The sequence below is a fragment of the Arachis hypogaea genome, chromosome 19, assembly GCF_003086295.3.
Source record: "Arachis hypogaea cultivar Tifrunner chromosome 19, arahy.Tifrunner.gnm2.J5K5, whole genome shotgun sequence".
Lineage (NCBI taxonomy): Eukaryota > Viridiplantae > Streptophyta > Magnoliopsida > Fabales > Fabaceae > Arachis > Arachis hypogaea.
This window is the reverse complement of record NC_092054.1, coordinates 63,464,213-63,483,436: the sequence shown is the minus strand read 5'-3', so window position 1 is coordinate 63,483,436 and position 19,224 is coordinate 63,464,213. Positions and strand designations below refer to the sequence as shown.

Genomic DNA, 19,224 nt, shown 5'->3' with positions numbered 1-19,224 from the left:
GCCATCCTCCTTCCTCATTACATGAGGAACGCTGAACCATGGAGGAAGGGGCTGAAGCTCAAACCCTAACACCAACTTCAAACCAAGATATCTTCCTACTCCGAGCTCCGATCGCCGTACCGTTTACGGCCGCGTGATTGCAACGTTAAGCTCTATAAAGCCCAGTAAGAAATTTGGTAAGTAATCCATGTTTTCATTTCTAATTTTTCCTTTCCCAATTTAGAATTCAATGTGTAATCATGTTGGATTTTGCTTGAATTCGGTGTTTAGGTTCGAATTAACTCTTCCTCACAGGCTTCTAGTTAAAATTTCTTTCAACTATTATTACATATATATATTTTTACTTTTAGAGGTCGTAATACCTTACCACCTCAAATTTATGACTTAAGCATAAGACTCTGTGTGGTAGGGTGTTACATGTATCATTTAAGTGTGGGAAAGTTTAGGAACATTAGATGAGATAAGAGTGTATTCTCATTGAAAATCTTAGGAATTAGGTACATATCATGCATTCAATACTTAAACCATATGCATTAGTCTCTTGTATATATTTTATATATAAAAAAAGAAGAAAAAAAAGGAAAAATAAAGCAATAAAAAGGGGACAAATGTTAACCCCAAAGTTTGAGAAATAAAAATGCATATGTAACATGAATTGAAAGAATGCATGATTGTGTGAAAAAGTGAATAATGGGTAGTTAGGTTTGTATTTGAATTATATAGGTTATGTAGGTTAGGTGATTATATGTCATCATGTCATATTTTTTTTATGCTTTTTCATACAAGAAATTGATGATTAGTGCCTAAATATTGAATGCTTTTGTGCTTAAATGGTATATTTCTTTGATCTTTTGATTTTATAAACTTTGTAGGAAATAAGTGGAAAAAGAAGCAAAAAAGCACAAATTAAGCTCAAAAAGAGGAAAGAAGAATTTTGGGGCACACTTTGAAGTTTGAGCACGCTTTGGAACCTTAGGCCACGCTTTTAAAAGCGTAGCCCATGATCATGAAGCCTTGGCATTAGTAACATGATACATTAGTATTAATATCTTACGCATGCATTACCATGAATTGCTAATTAAAGCATGCATGCATGAAATATTTATTACTAATGCCAATTGGCAATGAATGAATCAAGCTTTAAGTTAATGCATTGGCATTACTAAGTAATATAATAAAGTAAATGAAAGCATGCAATACATTAGTAACGCCATCAAATTCATGAACCAAGCAAGAGAGCAAGCATTCATTAAGCAAGAGAGCGCTATGTTAAAGCATGGAAACGTTAATTGAAAGGGAAGCTTGGAAAGTGAGCGCCATGCTCACTAAGTGAGCATTTTCGGGAATTTCAGCTTGGGAGGCAAGCCTTGTGCCATCCGTACATACTAGGAGCACTCAATATTGTAACTCAGCGCTCACTAAGAGAGCGCTAGGAAGAGAAAAATGCGCACCAAAGGGGCAGCGCTTGAAGAACCAACGTGGCGCTCACTAAGGGAGCGCTAGTGAACAACGAGTGCACGAGAGATGCACGCTGAGGGAGTGAATGCTGCACTCATTGTTTCAACTGAGTGGTCCCCTGAGAGCAACCAAACACCCAAGACCAATTTCATTGAAGCCCCAAAGCAAGCAAAGCCCATTGACATGACTCAAAGGCACAAGAAAAAGTTAGATTAGGAATTTCATTTAAATTGTAATTTGTTTTCAATTTCAATTTCATTTTTTTCATTTTGTAAAGCCTATATAAAGGCATCAGTTTCATTCCATTAAGGAGATCGGTTAGGCTGGCTCTACTAGAGAGCAATAGGAGTAGGAGTAGGAGTAGAATAGAAGACTCTCTTTGATACACTTTTCTTTTCTGCACTTTCTACATCTCAGTAGTGAATTCAATTTGGCCTATGCAATTTTAGTTTCCGATAATTCTCTTCTGCAAATTTCCCTTTCTGCAATTTTACAATTCAATTTACATTAAGCTTGATTTTAATCTTCTGTTCCCATTGTCTTCTGTTCCCATTGCGTCCAATTTACTTTCATGAAATTTAAATCTTCTGCAATTGTTTTGAGTTTTGAGTTCTGATTTACTGTCTTCTTTAATTTTCCAGCACCCAATTCCCTTTACATTTGATGCAATTTACTTTTCTGCTCTTTAAGCTGCTGCTGATTTACATTCTGCACTTTAAATTCATTGCAATTTACTTTTTGCTGATTCAATTTCACCCAGTTCACCACTGTTAGCTTGACTAAACTAATCACCTCATTAAAGTTGCTTGATCCATCAATCCCTGTGGGATCGACCTCACTCTTATGAGTTATTACTACGTGATGCGACCCGGTACACTTACCGGTGAGTTTGTGTGGAATCGTTTTTCCCTCATCATTAGGTGAGAGCTTAAGTTAGTCAAAGATTCAAATTTCAAGCTCACTTGACCATATGCATCCTTACCTTCACCCTAGCCCCATTACAACCATAAAAAGTCCTCTTGATACTTGTATGCATACATTGAATAATTGTTTATTGCTAGATCAAAAACAAATCTAGAAAGCATGATTAGAGGAGAATTGAGTGAGTCAACCCTAAACACTTGAGCGATTAGAGCGTATACACATCCGGTGAGGGATTCGATTGCTCAATTCTATGTTTCCATCGGTTATTATTTCTTATCTTGCAAGTTTATAATTCTTTTCAATAACTCAATTCAATTGTAGATTTGATTTGATTGAAATTGCTTTAGCCCTTATTTTTATATATGCATTCTTGAAAATTGATTTATTTTAACTAAGTAGTTGCATTCATGTAGATAGATTGCATATAGGTAGTTTGCTTTGAATAAACGTAATACCTCTTTCTTGTTTCTTTCTTGAGTTTAGCATGAGGACATGCTATTGTTTAAGTGTGGGGATGTGATAAATCCATATTTTATGGTATTTATTTTCTCTAATTGGGTGAATTTTATCAACTTTTCCTACATTTATTCAATGAAATAGCATAGTTTTGTAAATTCTCCCTAAATTGTGCTTAAAAGTGAAAACATGTTTTTTAGGCCCTTATTTGCTAAATTTTATTTAGTTTAATTCTATTTGATGCCTTGATGTGTTTGTTGAGTGATTTCAGGCTTACAAGGCTAATATGGATTGAAGAAGTGAGAAAAAACATGCAAAAGTGGAGAAATCAAGAAGAAATTAAGTTTGGAGCTTGTCAGCAAGTGTGCGTACGCACAATTATTCATGCGTATGCACAAGTGGAAGTTCGTGCAGTCATGCGTATGCACACATCTGTACGTACACACAGGTGGAAAAATCATCAAGTGTGCGTACGCACAAGTCCCAGCACGTGACCTCATGAAATGCAAAACGTTGGCAACGATTTTTGGGCCTCTAGAACCCAATCCAACTCATTTCTGAAGCTATTTCAACCCTAACTCAAGAGGAAATAAGGGGAGAGCAATTAGGTTTAGTTTAGTATCATGTTGTAGGTCATTTTCTAGAGAGAGAAGCTCCTCCTTCTCTCTAGAAATTAGGATTATTAGTTTAATTTCTCTTTAATTTTTCTTTTTAATTCTTGTTTTCATCTAGTTTCTTTTACTTTTCTTTATTCTATTACCTTAATTTTCTTAGTTTATCTTGTTAATTTCTCATTTTGGTTACTTTTTATGTTGATGAACCCTTGTTAATTTCCATTTTATTTAATGCAATTTAATATTTTTATGTTTATTAATGTTTAATTGAGTTGTTATTATTAATTTCTTGCAATTGGTAGCTTTAGATTTTATTTTCATTCAATTTAATATGCTTTTATTTTCATGCACACCAAGTGTTTGATAAAATGTTTGGGTTAATTTTAGTGTAGTTTTCCACACTCTTGGCTTGGAATTGACGTCTTTGGTGACCTAGAGTCATTGATGTCCATTCTTGATTGATATATTAGGATAGTTATTTGATTTGGTTTCCATTAACGCTAGTCTTTCACTAAGTTAATTAGTGAGTTGGCTAGGACTTATGGATTGAGATCAATTATGCCTATTTGACTTATCCTCGATGTTAGGGTTGACTAAATATGATTGACTCTTTGTAATCATCACATGTTTGTGGTCAATGGCTAGGATAGATAACCTTAACTCTCAACCCTTGCCAAGAGTTTCCTTTTTCCATTTAATTTCTATTTTCATTGCTTTAATTGCATTCCATTTAATTCCCTGCATGCTTTCTCTTTAATTCCTTGCTATTTACATTTCTTGCCTCTTGCCATCAAACCGTTTGTCCCCTCATAGCCAATAATTGAGCACTTCATTGCAATTTCTAGGGAGAATGACCCGAGATTTAAAACTCCCAGTTATTTGGTTTGACCTGTGACTTATCTTTATTTAAACTTTGATGTTGGTTGATTGTTGGTTTGGGACTATACTTGCAACGCCAATTCTATTTTGAGAAAAATTCCAAACCCACTTTCGGCCATCATCACCACTTTACTATTGTCTATCAGTATTCAGTATTTATCTTAATCTAACTTATAAATAGTCATTCTTATGGGCCAACAACCAAGACTCTGATACCATTGTTAAGTATCCAAAAAAACTGAGAAACCACACCTCAAAAACTAGCTATTAAAGAAAAGAACAACTCTCCTTAAATACAATATTAAGCATTTAATACTATCTAATGTGAGACTTTGGAACTCCATAATTCCAATATTCTAATGCTGCGTTTGAAAGGGTAATTGACACTGAGACTAAATTAAGTCTCTGTATTATGTCTGGTGTAAATTGTACATGACTGAGTTATGTCTTAATATACTATTTGATTCAAGATAAATATGGAGTTTAATTACTCTATTGGTCTCTATAGTTTTACCAAATTTTTAATTAGGTCACTATACTTTTTTTCTTTTAGTTGAGTCGCTACACTAATTTTAATTTTTTAATTACGTCTTTTTTACGTTAAAAATGTTAAAATTAACATAATAATTTTACTAAAATACATGCGATCAAAGATTTAATTAAGTTTTTAATTATAAATACCTTTAATTTGCAAAAAAATATTCAGTTAACTCTAATATTTTTTTATACTAGAAATGACTTAATTACAAAATTAAAGCAGTGTAGGGACCCAATTGAAAGGAAAAAAAAGTATAGGGACCTAATTATTAGGGACCTAATTAAAAGCTTTGTGAAACTATAAGGACCAATAGAGTAATTAAATCTACATATGGAGATGAAATAAGAATATTTACTAAAATATCCTTAATTATTAAAGAAAATATTGTTAAAGTTTCAGTCTCCATTTCAAAAATTCCAGTCCCGTGTGTTCCCACTTTCTAGAGACACTGAAAGGACTAAAATTTTGTGTCCCGAAACTAAAATTTTAGTTCCAATCGCTGGCTACCAAACACAATACTGAGTCTCAATCCTAGTTTCAATTTCTAAAAATAAATATTACCTATGTTTCTATGTTTTTATTTAATTTAATGATTTAGTGATATGTTTGACGAATTTGATCATCTAAAAATCTTGCATATATCTCTAAATTTATCATTCTTATTTATGCAAGTGTTTATTAGTAGTTTTATTAATATTAAGCAATTTCTATTTTGAAAAAACCTACCTTTTCTATATAAATATACCCATTCTTCCACTCAATATATAAGTCTTCTTATTTCCTCTTCGCACATGCACTTTGCCTCTGCCATAACTTACTCTGTGTGAGCTGTATTCTTCACTTTTGATTCTATAGTAGGTCATTATTTTATTTTTTTGTTTAGTTTAGAAAATCTTTGATGAATTTGATCCCTAAAAATCTTGATTTGTATCTAATTTTATTATTTTTTATTCATGTGAGTGCTCATAAGATGATTTTATCATTATTATATCTAAAGTAAAATTCGTTCTATATAACTAGGTTTTAAGTACCTAGCCACAAGCCCCCTTGTGTGACTTCTTTTGTGCGAGTTGTTTCCTTCGTTTTTAGCTCTGTAGAAGGTCATCATTTTATCTTTTAGTTTAGTTTAGCAAAATATTTGATGAACTTGATCTCTTAGAAATTTTGATTTTGTGTCTAATCTTGTTGTTCTTGGTTCATATGAGTGTTCATCTGACAACTATATTGTTATTAAATACAAAGTAAAATTCTATTTATATAACTAGGTTTTAGCAACCTGCCCACATGCCATCTTGTGTAACTTTTTTGTGACAGCTATATTCTTCACTTTTGGTTCTGTAGTAAGTTATGATTTTATGATTTTGTTCAATTTAGCAAAATGTTTGATGAATTTGATCTTTTAAAAATCTTGATTTTGTGTCAAATTTTCTTGTTCTTAATTCATGTGAGTGTTCATCAGGAAACTTTATTGTTATTATATACAAAGTGAAATTCTATATGTATAACTAGGTTTTAGCAACCAAGTCACACGCGCCCTTGTGTGACTTTTTTTGTGGTAGCTATATTCTTCGGTTTTGGTTCACTAGTAAGTTATGGTTTTATGATTTTGTTCAATTTGGAAAAAAATTTTATGAATTTGATCTCTTTGAACCCTTGATTTTGTGTCAAATTTTGTTGATCATGATTTATGTAAGTGTTCATCAAACAATTTTATTCTTATTATATATATAAAGTGAAATTCTATCTATAGAACTAGGTTTTAACAACCTCGCGCGCATGCCCCCCTGTGTAACTTCTTTTGTGCGAGTTATATTCTTCGCTTTTGGTTCTGTAGTAAGTTACGGTTGTATGACTTTGTTCATTTTAGCAAAATTTTTTAAGTATTTAATCTCTTTAAACCCTTGATTTCGTGTCAAATTTTGTTGATCTTGATTTATATAAGTGTTTATCAGAAAATTTTATCATTATTATATAAAAAATAAAATTTTATCTGTCGAATTAGGTTTTAGCGACTTCGTCACATGCCCCCTTGTGTGACTTCTTTTGTGCAAGCTATATTCTTCGATTTTGGTTCTGTGGTAGGTCATGATTTTGTGATTTTTTTTAGTTTAGCAAAATATTTGATAAATTTGATATCTTAAAAATCTTGATTTTGTGTCTAATTTTGTTGATCTTGATTTATGTGAGTGTTCATCAGATAATTTTATCGTTATTTTAAACAAAGTGAAATTCTATTTGTATAACTAGGTTTAGCAACCTAGTCACACGCCTCCTTGTGTGACTTCTATTATGGCAGCTATATTCTTCACTTTTGGTTTTGTAGTAAGTTATAGTTTTATGGTTTTGTTTAGTTTAGCAAAATTTTTTATGAATTTGATCTCTTTAAACCCTTGATTTTGTGTCAAATTTTGTTGATCATGATTTACGAGAGTGTTCATCAGACAATTTTATCGTTATTATATATAAAGTGAAATTCTATCTGTATAACTAGAATTTAGCAATCTCGCTACATACCCCCTTGGGTGACTTCTTTTGTGCGAGCTATTCTTCGCTTTTAGTTCTGTAGTAAGTTATGGTTTTATTGTTTTGTTCATTTTAGTAAAAGTTTTTATGAATTTGATCAATTCAAACCCTTGATATTGTGTCTAATTTTGTTGAGCTTGATTTATGTGAGTGTTCATTAGATAATTTTATCATTATTATATATAAAGTGAAATTCTAAATGTATAACTATATTCTAGCAACTTGGCAACATGCCCTTTTGGGTGACTTTGCACTGCTTGAGTAAAGCTGTATAGGGGGCCGAATGCCACTATCCTATATACACCACATCCTCCATCGATATGATCTTTGAAATTATTGCTTTTTTCCTTTGATTCTATTGTGTTCACTTTAATTCGTTGTCCAGTATCTTTCTTCTAAATGCAAAGTATTATAACTTGATCTCATTTTGTATCTTTCCTCTAAATGCATAGTATTGTATCTTGTTCCCATTTTGGGATATGTAGGAGAAGTAGTTCAAGTTGGTAGTGAGTTTTAGTAAAAGGGCCATTTAGAGCGTTGGGTGAAATCAATTTTTGAGACTATCATGGCACCTAATCCTAGAGTTACCAATGCCTATAATGCTATGAGGACCTTAGGCATTTCTGATGATGAGGTGAGGCCTGTCTTGAAAAGGTTGCTCAAAGTGTATGGTAATAGCTGGGAGCTTATTGAAGAAGACAATTATCAAACACTTGTACATGCATACTTTGAGTCAATGGAATATCAGGTTTCTACAAACTTCTTTTATCTGTCTATATACACATCAATTTGATCAATAGTCCTTTCAATTTGAAGTGTTTTATATTCAAGGATAAAGTTATTTTTATTGCTTCACTTGAATCTACATCAATTATCTCTTTTGCACTTTTTGTCTAGAATATATTTGTTGTTAATAACACATCATTTTCTTCCAAATATAGCAAGGGGAAGGTAAGGGAAAAGCTCCAATCAGTAATCATGATGGAGAAAGAGCAAGACTGAAACTACAGATGATATCTGTAGAGGACAATGAAATACTTTCAAAGACATCCAAAAAGGAAATCATTAGGCCATCTCAGGCATCTAAAGAAGATATAAAACTGACAAATAGTTCTCAACCATTGCAGACAAGGTTGAGTGAGGTAGAAATTATCTCAAGTTTATCTTGCATGGATGCTAGAGATAGTAGAAAATTGTGCCATGAGAATGCAGCATCTGCAGGGCACTGTGGAGATTATTTTGATGGATCTAGCCGTTCCCACATCCAGAAGATACATATGTCAAGTGATCGTTATGAGAAAGAACTTATAATACTAAAAGCTAAGAAACCGAAATTACATCTTGGACCTGTTTCATCACATCTTAAAGGTAATTTTCATGCCAGAGTATATAATTGAAATAGTTTATAATTGAGACATTTTGATTTATATTTATATTTTTTTATTTTCTGAATTTGTGAAGGAAAAAAATAAAAGCAGAAAATCTGATTTTATTTTTTCACTTTTTTTTTTCTTTTCAAATTTTTGGAAACCAAAAACATAAAAAATGAAAATATAAACCAAAGTTACCAAACAAGCCTGGATGTCTAATACCTTTTTAGTTTTGCTTGGTTTTGTTTCTGTTCTTTTTCTTTTTGGTGTCTTGTTTTGTTTTTACTTTTACATCGGTTATGATCCAAATTTCTTTTATTTTCAATGTTAAATGTTTTTGTCCTCCTTATGATTTTTCATCCGAGTAGAAGATAAGTATTATGAAAAAGTAAATTGATTTGCATTAGTAACACCTCTTATATTTCTTCCATGAAAAGAAATGTAAGACAACACAATGAATTCTTGTAGATGTCTCATATGTCATAACAACTCTATGTTCCTAGGACCTATTTTCAAGGATTAGCTTTCACAGTTTGTGGACGAGAGTCTAAAGTTTTATGACAGTATGTAATCTATGCAACAATGTGATGTACTTGTTTGGAATGAAAATTTCTTATTATGTTTAAGGAGACTTTTCTGAGACAGTACTTAATTTGAGATAAGATTCAGCAGCTTGGATTTGTTTAGTGCAAAACTTAGTGGAGTTTTCCTTGGATTCTTATAAATGCTACAAGAGAAAATTATCACATTAATTTTTTTATTGTTATTATTGTTCTTTCACAGACCTGAATTCCCTTTCTAAGTCCAAATAATAAAAAAATTTCCAACTTGCTTCCTTGTTATTCTTAAGACATGATGAAACTAGAAGACAATTCATACTTTGTTGAACGTTTTAACTTCTTTTACATATATATTCATACTAACTGCTCTCAAGTGAATGTCTTGCTGATTTTCTGTAGGCCCTTGTGATGATTCAAATGTAAATCGTCGTTTCAAATTTATATCAGCTCTTTATCAAAATGGGCCAAATCCCAATCATGCCAATTTGACTAACATGGTACAACAAGTTGTTGTCCATCCTGAATATAATTCTGCAGGCCCATGCGATGATTCAAACATAAATACTCGTTTCAAATCTATATCATCTCTTTATCAAAATGGGCCAAATCCCAATCATGCGAATTTGACTAACATGGTACAACGAGCTGTTATTCATCCTGAACATAATTCTAGAGGCCCATGCGATGATTCAAATGTAAATTGTCGTTTCAAATCTATATCAGCTCTTTATCAATATGGGCCAAATCTCAACCATGCCAATTTAACAAAAATGGCACAACAAGCTATTGTTCATGCTGAAAATAGTTATGTTCAATTTTTGAGTGACATAACAAAAGGTTCTGAAAAGGTTGTAATTTCATTATTAGATGACACTGGAAGTGAGGAGTTGCCTAAGTTTAATTACATACCAAATAATATAATCTATCAAAATGCTAATGTGAACATTTCACTTGCTCGGGTTGCGGATGAGGGTTGTTGTTCTGATTGTTTAGGCAACTGTCTTTCTTTGACATTTCCTTGTGCATGTTCTCAAGAAACTGGTGGGGAGTTTGCTTATACTCGAGAAGGTTTGTTGAAGGAAAAGTTCTTAGAAGCATGCATAGCTATGAAAATCAAACCTCAGCCATATCATTTTGTGTATTGTCAAGAATGCCCAATTTATAAAGGGAGTGAGCACATGCCTGAAGAATGCAAGGGGCATTTGGTTAGAAAGTTTATAAAGGAATGTTGGAGGAAATGTGGATGTGATATGCAGTGTGGAAATCGGGTAGTGCAGCGAGGTTTAAGATGTAAACTGCAGGTAAATTGTTATCTGATTAATCTTGCAATTTATTTTAGGCTTTATTTATTTTCCTTAATTTCAATTTTCTATGACTGTTATATGGACTCTAATGGCAAGTCAAAACTTCACTATAGGAACCTTTTTAACTTCTTGTTTATGACTCTGAATCATTCTTCTTATCCACCTATGATACTATCTAGTTTATGATCATAATCATCAATTTTTTCTTCATGTGGTGAAGCCGTGAAGGTGTCATCTTTTTCTATTTGAATTTTTTAAATAAAAAAAATGCTTAACTTCTAGCTAGCAGTACATCTTGTACTAACCTATTTGTTTCTGTTGGATCACAACATAAGTTTGGTATTTGTTAGTCTACCAACTGACAATTCCATCGTCTAGCTACAAGTGGACAACATTTTATACATTCAATATAAATGTTTTAGATCTTTGTTGTAATGGTGTTTGAATGTTAGAGTAACATGACTAAGATAACATTTTGGAGCTCGTGTCGCATAAAACTTCAATCTTTTTTCTTGGTTTCTGCATTAATAATTTCTGTTAAATGCAAAAAACATTTATAAGCTTTCACCATCTTAAGCTTTTGGCGTAGTTGGTTTATGATATCATACTAGGTTTCTATGAGTATCTTGTCTTTTTCATTCTTTTAGTACAAGGTATCTATACAAGGTCTCATCCACAAACCTACATTCAATGGCATGAACTTGATAAGTCTATCAATGTGCCATCATTCACTAAAAAAGTTACCACAAATTAATCAAACTGTGTTTTCTGAGTGACTAATGCCTAAATTAGGTTTGGCTGCCTATGTTACACCCTATTGGAGCGGCCTTTCCCCAGCCACTATTTTATTAGTTCATTTAATGAATTTGAATATTTGATATATGATGGGGTACATTGTGATTCTCTAATCTGCAGGTATTCTTGACTCAGGAAGGAAAGGGCTGGGGCATTAGAACACTAGAAGATTTGCCCAAAGGCTGCTTTGTATGTGAGTACGTCGGAGAAATATTAACCAATGCAGAATTGTATGAAAGGGTATTACACAAAAGCAGCAAGGACAGACATACATATCCTGTAACCCTTGATGCAGATTGGGGCTCAGAAAGGGTGTTAAAGGATGATGAGGCACTGTGCTTAGATGCAACTTATAATGGAAATATTGCAAGGTTTATCAATCATAGGTACATCTTATTTATCTTTTAAATGGTTGCGTTCCAAAAAATAAAAATTTATCAAATTTAAGAACCAAAACTTTTTAATCAAAGGTAAAAATGAGCTAACACAATGACTTTTGCCTAAAATTGTATTAGCGTGATCACTATTTATTAGAGTGTGTTTGGAACCCCAAAAAATTGAAATTGATTTCATTTCAATTTTAAATGACTTTTATTGTTTGGGTTTGGGAAAGAGAAAGAAAGAAATGAATTAATTTGAAGTCCAATGAATTTCTATCTCTTTTTATTTGAAATATTTCTTTTTTATAGGATTTACATAGAGTAGAATTAATTTTGAATCTATATAACTAATAAACTATTTTGTGCTCTAAATATTAGTGTAAAGAGAGTTGGGAAGGGGGGAGGGGGTTGGAGAGGGAGGTAGCGGTGGTCTAGCAGTGGTGGTAGGTTGTACAATATAATTAGATAAGATTGGATAAAGGATGTAAATAATAAATTTGAATTGATTCAATTCTTATTTTTGATAATTGATTTACAGCTTAATTGATTTCAGTTCTAACTTTTTTCTGTTCCAAACACACCTTATGTGATGGAATCATTGAATTGGCTAGGTGGTTAACTCTTTTGATGTAAAAATAAAATAACCTTTTTACATGAACAAACCGACTACAACATCATATATCTCATTTAACTTTATGTTAGGAACTGTCTGGGATATTGTATAGCAGGAGACATAAAAAGAGCTACAAGAGGGAGTGTAAGGCAGCAACTAACTCTGTTAAGTAGTTGCTGAGCTGGCATTATAAGAAGGAAAAGTGGTTACAAGGTTGTTATAGAATGAGTGGGGTCAGTTGCAGTTACTCTTTCTGTTTACATTAGTTTGTAAGCAACTAACTCTTCTATCTCAAAGAATAAGTTCCAATGTACATCTTTATGGTGTCATTGACCTCTATGTTCACATGTTTTTCCTATTCTCTTCTGTTGTAGAACAGCGACCTTGATTCCTTACAAACTAATGTGAATGGCAAGACTAACAAAAAATGATCCTCTCGTTCAATTTACACCACTTTACCTTCTTAAATACTATCTCAACCACTAAACAGAGTTTGTTGCTGCTTCACTCTTCGTCTTCTAACTCTTCTTATTTTTCCTGCTATATACTACCCCCAAAATGTTTCCTAAATCCTAACAACCTACCCTCTTCAATTGTAGGTCATGTGCACTTGACTTTATAAACCAAAAAATCTACAATGTGGTCTCTCTTGAATATTCTAATCAAATGTGCACTTGAATCTTTTTAGTTTATCAATTATTAACTGTTTTTCTTGTTTAGTTATTTTTATTTACTTCTTTCTATTGTTTTCTTTTTCTCCATTTATTCACTGCTTATTATCGGAGATTTTCTTTATTTAGTCTTTTTCTTTTAAGGTGTTGCTTATTGAGATGGAATAAGATTTGATGGTTGTTAATGTTGTTGTTATATATTGATTTCTAATATTGATTTTTGTGTTCAAAATTCCAGATGCTTTGATGCAAATTTGATAGACATTCCTGTTGAAGTGGAGATTCCTGATCGCCACTATTATCATGTAAGACTGGTTAATTTTTATGAGTAATGTTAAGTAATCAACTTTTTTTTAGCTAATATTGGCAAACTTTTTTAAAATTATTTTATTTATCATAAATTCTATACTCTAAGTCATAAACCTTTAACTCTAAATTCTAAATTATAAATCTAAATACTAAAGTTGACTAATATTGGCTAACTAAAAAGTTTGTTCCTATACTTTCTCATTTTATATTCATAATTATGTTTTAGATTAGAGTGGAACAAGTGTGGAATGGAATGAAAAGGTAAAATTATATTTTCCATGATCGGAATGCAATAAAATTGAATAGTGTGGAACAACAAAGGATAAAACCTATTCCATCCAATTCAATTCTTGCCTTCATATTCCATTCCATTCCATTGGTATGCTTAAGTAATTGGGAATGGAATATCAATCTGTTCCATTATTAAAATATCCAATGAATAGACGGAACAATTATATAATATCACTTTACTTAGTTTTAGGATTTTTTTAAATAAATAAAATAAATATTTTATTTACCGAAATAAATAATTTATACCATTTTTACTAAAATGCGTCGCATCAAACGAGATAACATTACACGTATTTTGTTTACACTGTAAATCAGATAAGGCCACATAGAAATGAAGTGTATATATCGTTTACACTGTAAACGAGATAAGTGAATAAATATGACGCTTACACTATAAACGAAATACGTAAAGACAAATTTCCAACAGCTACAAAAGGATGTGCAACCCTTTGTATTCTCTATAAACATTTCACTACTTTTTCTCTACCTTTTTCTTCCAAAAATAAGCCAAAATGTCTAATAGTAGTGGATACTTTATTGTAAGTGTGTATACAAATTGTCGTATGAGAAATAGTGATACTGGGGTATTATTTGAGTGCAAGAATCCCATTCTGTTGCATACCTGGCGCGTAAGTTCTTTGTCCAAGTTGAAGAGTTTGATATTGAGTAGCGTCGGTGGTAGCAGAAGAAAAGAGATCGGAAAGGTGGGGTATAGGTTGCTATTACCGATGGAAAATGAAGTTTTTCAATTTCGTCTGTTTTGACTCCATGGCGACGAGCATGTGCATTTGATGTTTGACATCTATAGGAGAATTATAGCGGAACAAGTGATGGAACTTTCTGCAGAAGGTAGGGACGTTAGTGGCGGTGGATCTAGCTCGTCAGACTTCATCCAGATGACCCACCTCTCACACCCAAACCAGTAAGTCCAACAACCTGGGGTCATCAAGCACATCCTATCCCGACAAGTGTCTGACACGGCAAGCTAGTCTATACCAATGCCAATACTCCCACGTTGGGTGATAGTCCAAGCACGGCTGAATGGATATCCAGTGTCCCTCCCCAAACCGATCCCTCTACTGATCGTACCACTTACGAAGCTTAGTAGGCCACCAGACGTACTCACACGCCCTGTGGTAGTTAGGAATTTGTCGACATTAACCGAGTCCCCTGGCACTGGCTGCTCGCCATTGAATTGGCACTTCACAGGATCGGCATGGTAGAATTCAACTATGTTGAAGTAGACGAAGGGGACAACAGACATCCATGTCCCCCACTTTGCCTCCTCCTTCAGCCATAGCTGGCAAATATCCTGTAGTACAGAGTCGTCATATGGCATCCACGTGAACTATAACAGATGTAGTGAAGAATGATAAGTGACAGGTGCTATAAAAGGTTGAGTAATCTATGCAACTTAACCAAATAAAAGGGTAACTCACATAGCTCATTCTGGAGTAACTGATCTAACTCCTGACACTATCGTAGGACTCTCTTGCTCGTGCTGGTCCCTGCTCTGCTGTGTCATGCTAATCAACCTGTGGACATTTGCAAGATTAACCACCATTCAGTCAATCTATCATAATATCATTATGAGAAAAATGATGAATAGTAAAACCAAACTAAACAGTTACGTCGCATCTATAGGTTACATGTAAATCTGTCGCTCAGGTGGACACCATTTAGGGAACCTCTGATATATCCAAGATACCAGCAGAGGAGTGCAGCCTGCGATATTTGTGGTGGAGTGGTATGCCGTAGAACATAGGGAATGGTACGTCCATGCAACCACCACAGATCCCCAAGATAGAGATCGGCACCTCTGAAAGTCATCCAGTAGTGGGAGCCACTGGAGATGAACCTGATTATTGGACTTATCAGTCATCAGGCAACCTCCGATTATCAATAGTATGTAGCACCTCGGATATTGTTGGAGAATGGCTGGATCATCAGTATCGGGCGACATCTGTCGGACACACTCTTGAAGCCATGTCAGCTTCAAGGAGAAAGACTCCTTCCTCTGCACTCTCTGTAGCTGGACTACAGGAGGCCTGACACCGAGTAGCTTCTCAACTAACTGCCAGGCCCGATCTTGTACCATGTATAAAAGTCATGAAAGTAACCACTCACGGGCTCTCCGTTAGCGCGTAGCCCGAGGTGGTATGCGACGTCCTATGGGGTAATCGTGCACTCAACTCACGGTAGGTGGAAGGTGTAGGTCTCTGGGCGCCTGCGCTCAACAAATGCCGTGATCAGGGAGTTGTCGAATAAAAAATCCCTGAGTGGTAACTCGTCGCCGAACCCAGCCTCCCTGAGGTACGGGACAATGGCGTCCAGTGGTGGGAGTTTGTGATTTACTCTCCTGGGTAAACCTAAAAAGCTATAAGAATTTCAACGTAAAACATTCTACCAACAAACGTATACATAACGAATTAATTTGACTTATAAGTCACCTATTTTAACAAATAACTACAATTATGTGCTTATTAGATGCACCATATTTATATAGACCGTTAGATTTGATTAGATGAAAATCAAAGGCTAATGTGAAAGAAGAGAATTAATGGACTCTAATAAATACAGAATATCCTACTACATAAATAAATGCTTTAAATGCCAATACTTTAATAAACAATACTTTAAAGGATAACATAATCTTTTATTCTTAAATAATTAAATATAAAACATATAAATACAAAAATATGAGTATTCTTTATTCAATAAGATTAATTATTATACAATAAATTTTTATAATATTAAAAATTATATTAAAATAAAATTTTAAACTGTAACATAAAAATATAAAATAATTAAAATTTTATTTTATATTACTTGACAAATAATTAGATTATTATATTCAAAAATTTATTAATTAACTAATTTTGTTAAAGATATTATTATATAAAATAAATTTTCATCAAAATATTTTGAAAATATAATTTATTTAAAATATTATATATAATACATGAAAATATTAACCTTTTTTATTTTTTTCAATATTTTTTTAGAAAAACGGAATAAAAATAATATAATTCTAAATACATGCCTATAACATTATATATTTACTTATATTAGTAAGATATAAACTAATCAAACTTACATAATTAAAAATATAAAACATATAAATATAATAAAATAAATATTTTTTATTTATTAAAATTAACATTTAAAGTTTCATATATATAATATTTAAATTATATATTTATAATAAGATTATTTTTTATTTTTAATATTTCCAAGTATTTTAAAATAATATATAATAAAATAAAAAATATATAACAATGTTATTTAAGGCATTTTTAAATATTTGTATATTTTTTCTGTTTCTGGTTAAGACCATCATAAAGAATATGTTCAAATCATATTTTTGTTTAAAACATAGAGCAACGCTATATAAATTTCATTTTAGGATAGGCACTCATTCTATATATTAAAAAGATAGAAGTTTTGAAAGAAAAAAAAAGAATGAAAAAGAAAAAGAATATATAAACTTTATATTTTTATATGTGTGACAATTAACTACAAAAAGCTAAATGAGGTCATTTTTCATAAAATTAGGATCAAAATTCTAGGTTTAACTATTATTATATTCTAACATTTTGCATTTCAGTACATCATACTAAAGCTGCGGCATTTTTCATTTAAACAAAACATTCAATCATTTTTAATTATTTGGTTAAAATTTTGTTATAAAAAATATTTTTATTTTTTTGTATTTATATGTTTTATATTTTTAATTACATAAGCTTAATTAGTTTAGGTCTTACTAATATAAATAAGTATGTAATATGATGGGTATGTTTTTAGAATTATATTATTTATTCTGTTTTAAAAAAAAATAAAAAAAATAAAAAGGTTAATATTTTCATGTATTATATATAATATTAAATAAATTATATTTTTAAAATATTTTGATGAAAAATTATATTATATAATAATATCTTTAATAAAATTAGTTAGTTAATAAATTTTGAATATAATAATCTAATTATTTGTCAAGTAATATTAAATAAAATTTTAATTATTTTATATTTTTATGTTACAGTTTAAAATTTTATTTTAATATAATTTTTTAATATCATAAAAATTTTTTGCATAATAATTAATCTTATGGAATAAAGAATATTCATATTTTTGTATTTATATGTTTTATATTTAATTATTCAAGAATCAAATATTCTATTATCCTTTAAAGTATTGTGTATTAAAGTAATGTCATTTAAAGCATTTATTTATGTACTAGGATATTCTGTATTTATTAGAGTCCATCAATTCTCTTCTTTTACATTAGCCTTTAATTTTTATCTAATCAAATCTAACGGTCTATATAAATATGGTGCATCTAATAAGCACATAATTGTTGTGCTCGTTTTAGACATACCCGAATAAAGTACACTATCAACTTGATAACTTAGTTTAAGTAACAAGAAATTTAAAAAAAGTTATTTACTTAAATATTTAATAAATACAAACATAAACATTTTGCTACTTAATTAAGTTTACTAGAAATTTTTAATAACCTAGATTAGTAACTAAATTAATAAACATATGCCTAATAATTACTTAGATTAAAAAAATAAACCTAAACAAATATTTAACTAACAAATCCATTTTAAAGTATTTTAAAGTATGTTTAACATCGTATCCTAACATTTAAATCATTCCTAACCATATATTCTGCCGCCTAACATATAATGCATACTACCTCTATAAAAGTATCCTAAGTATGGCAACACATCTATGTTTTAACATAAGCATAAGACAAAAAACAACACCAACCTCAAAGTCGGCTGCCCTTGTCATGTACCAAGTCGCGCTTAGTCTGTTAATATTTCAATCGTGATTATCAGTGCGCACCATCTTCTTTAAGTAATTCGGAAATATGATTAGAAAAGGGTAAAAATGGGAGAAAAAGCCAAGAAATGAAAGTAAAAAGCTCTTAATCAAGGCTATGGACGAGATACATATATATAGACATTATCCACTCTTATCTCGTTTACAGTGTAAACAAGATAAGATTACACATATCTATTTACACTATATACGAGATAAAGACTTTACACAATACGTGTACAAACGTGATACGGCCACGTCGTCTCGTGTCTTATCTCGTTTATAGTGTAAACGAGATACGTATAATCTTATCTCGTTTACACTGTAGACGAGATAAGAGATGCGACGCATTTCGGTAAAAACACTACAAATTTTCTATTTCGGTAAATAAAATATTTATTTTATTTATTTAAAAAGAAAAATCCCTTAGTTTCATTCCCCTTTGTTTTGTTCCATCCTATTCAATTTTACTACTAACAGCAATACAAACCAAGCCTTATATCAACGGTGAGTTTGGTAAAGCTTGTACTTTTAATTTATTAAAAATAATTTTTTAAAAATTATAGTAGTTATTTTAGTAAATCTCAATAAAAGTGGCTTATAATAAGTATAAGTTATAATAATTATTTTTGATAAAAATTTTTAAAATTTAAAATAACTTTAATAGAAATATATGTGATAAAAAGTAAGAACAAATTTAATTATTCAT

At 31.4% G+C, this 19,224-nt stretch overlaps 1 protein-coding gene across 1 annotated transcript in view; it reads left to right on the top strand.

Annotated features, from left to right (window-relative positions):
- Window positions 1–7,957: 7,957 nt before the first annotated feature.
- LOC112775087 (uncharacterized) overlaps window positions 7,958–19,224 on the top strand; it is a 49,981-nt gene continuing 38,714 nt past the window's right edge. The window contains exons 1-5 of the mRNA XM_072228430.1: window positions 7,958–8,140; window positions 8,334–8,760; window positions 9,722–10,623; window positions 11,542–11,807; window positions 13,324–13,390. Of these exons, the coding sequence (XP_072084531.1) occupies window positions 7,958–8,140; window positions 8,334–8,760; window positions 9,722–10,623; window positions 11,542–11,807; window positions 13,324–13,390 (1,845 nt within the window). The remainder of the gene's footprint in view (window positions 8,141–8,333; window positions 8,761–9,721; window positions 10,624–11,541; window positions 11,808–13,323; window positions 13,391–19,224) is intronic.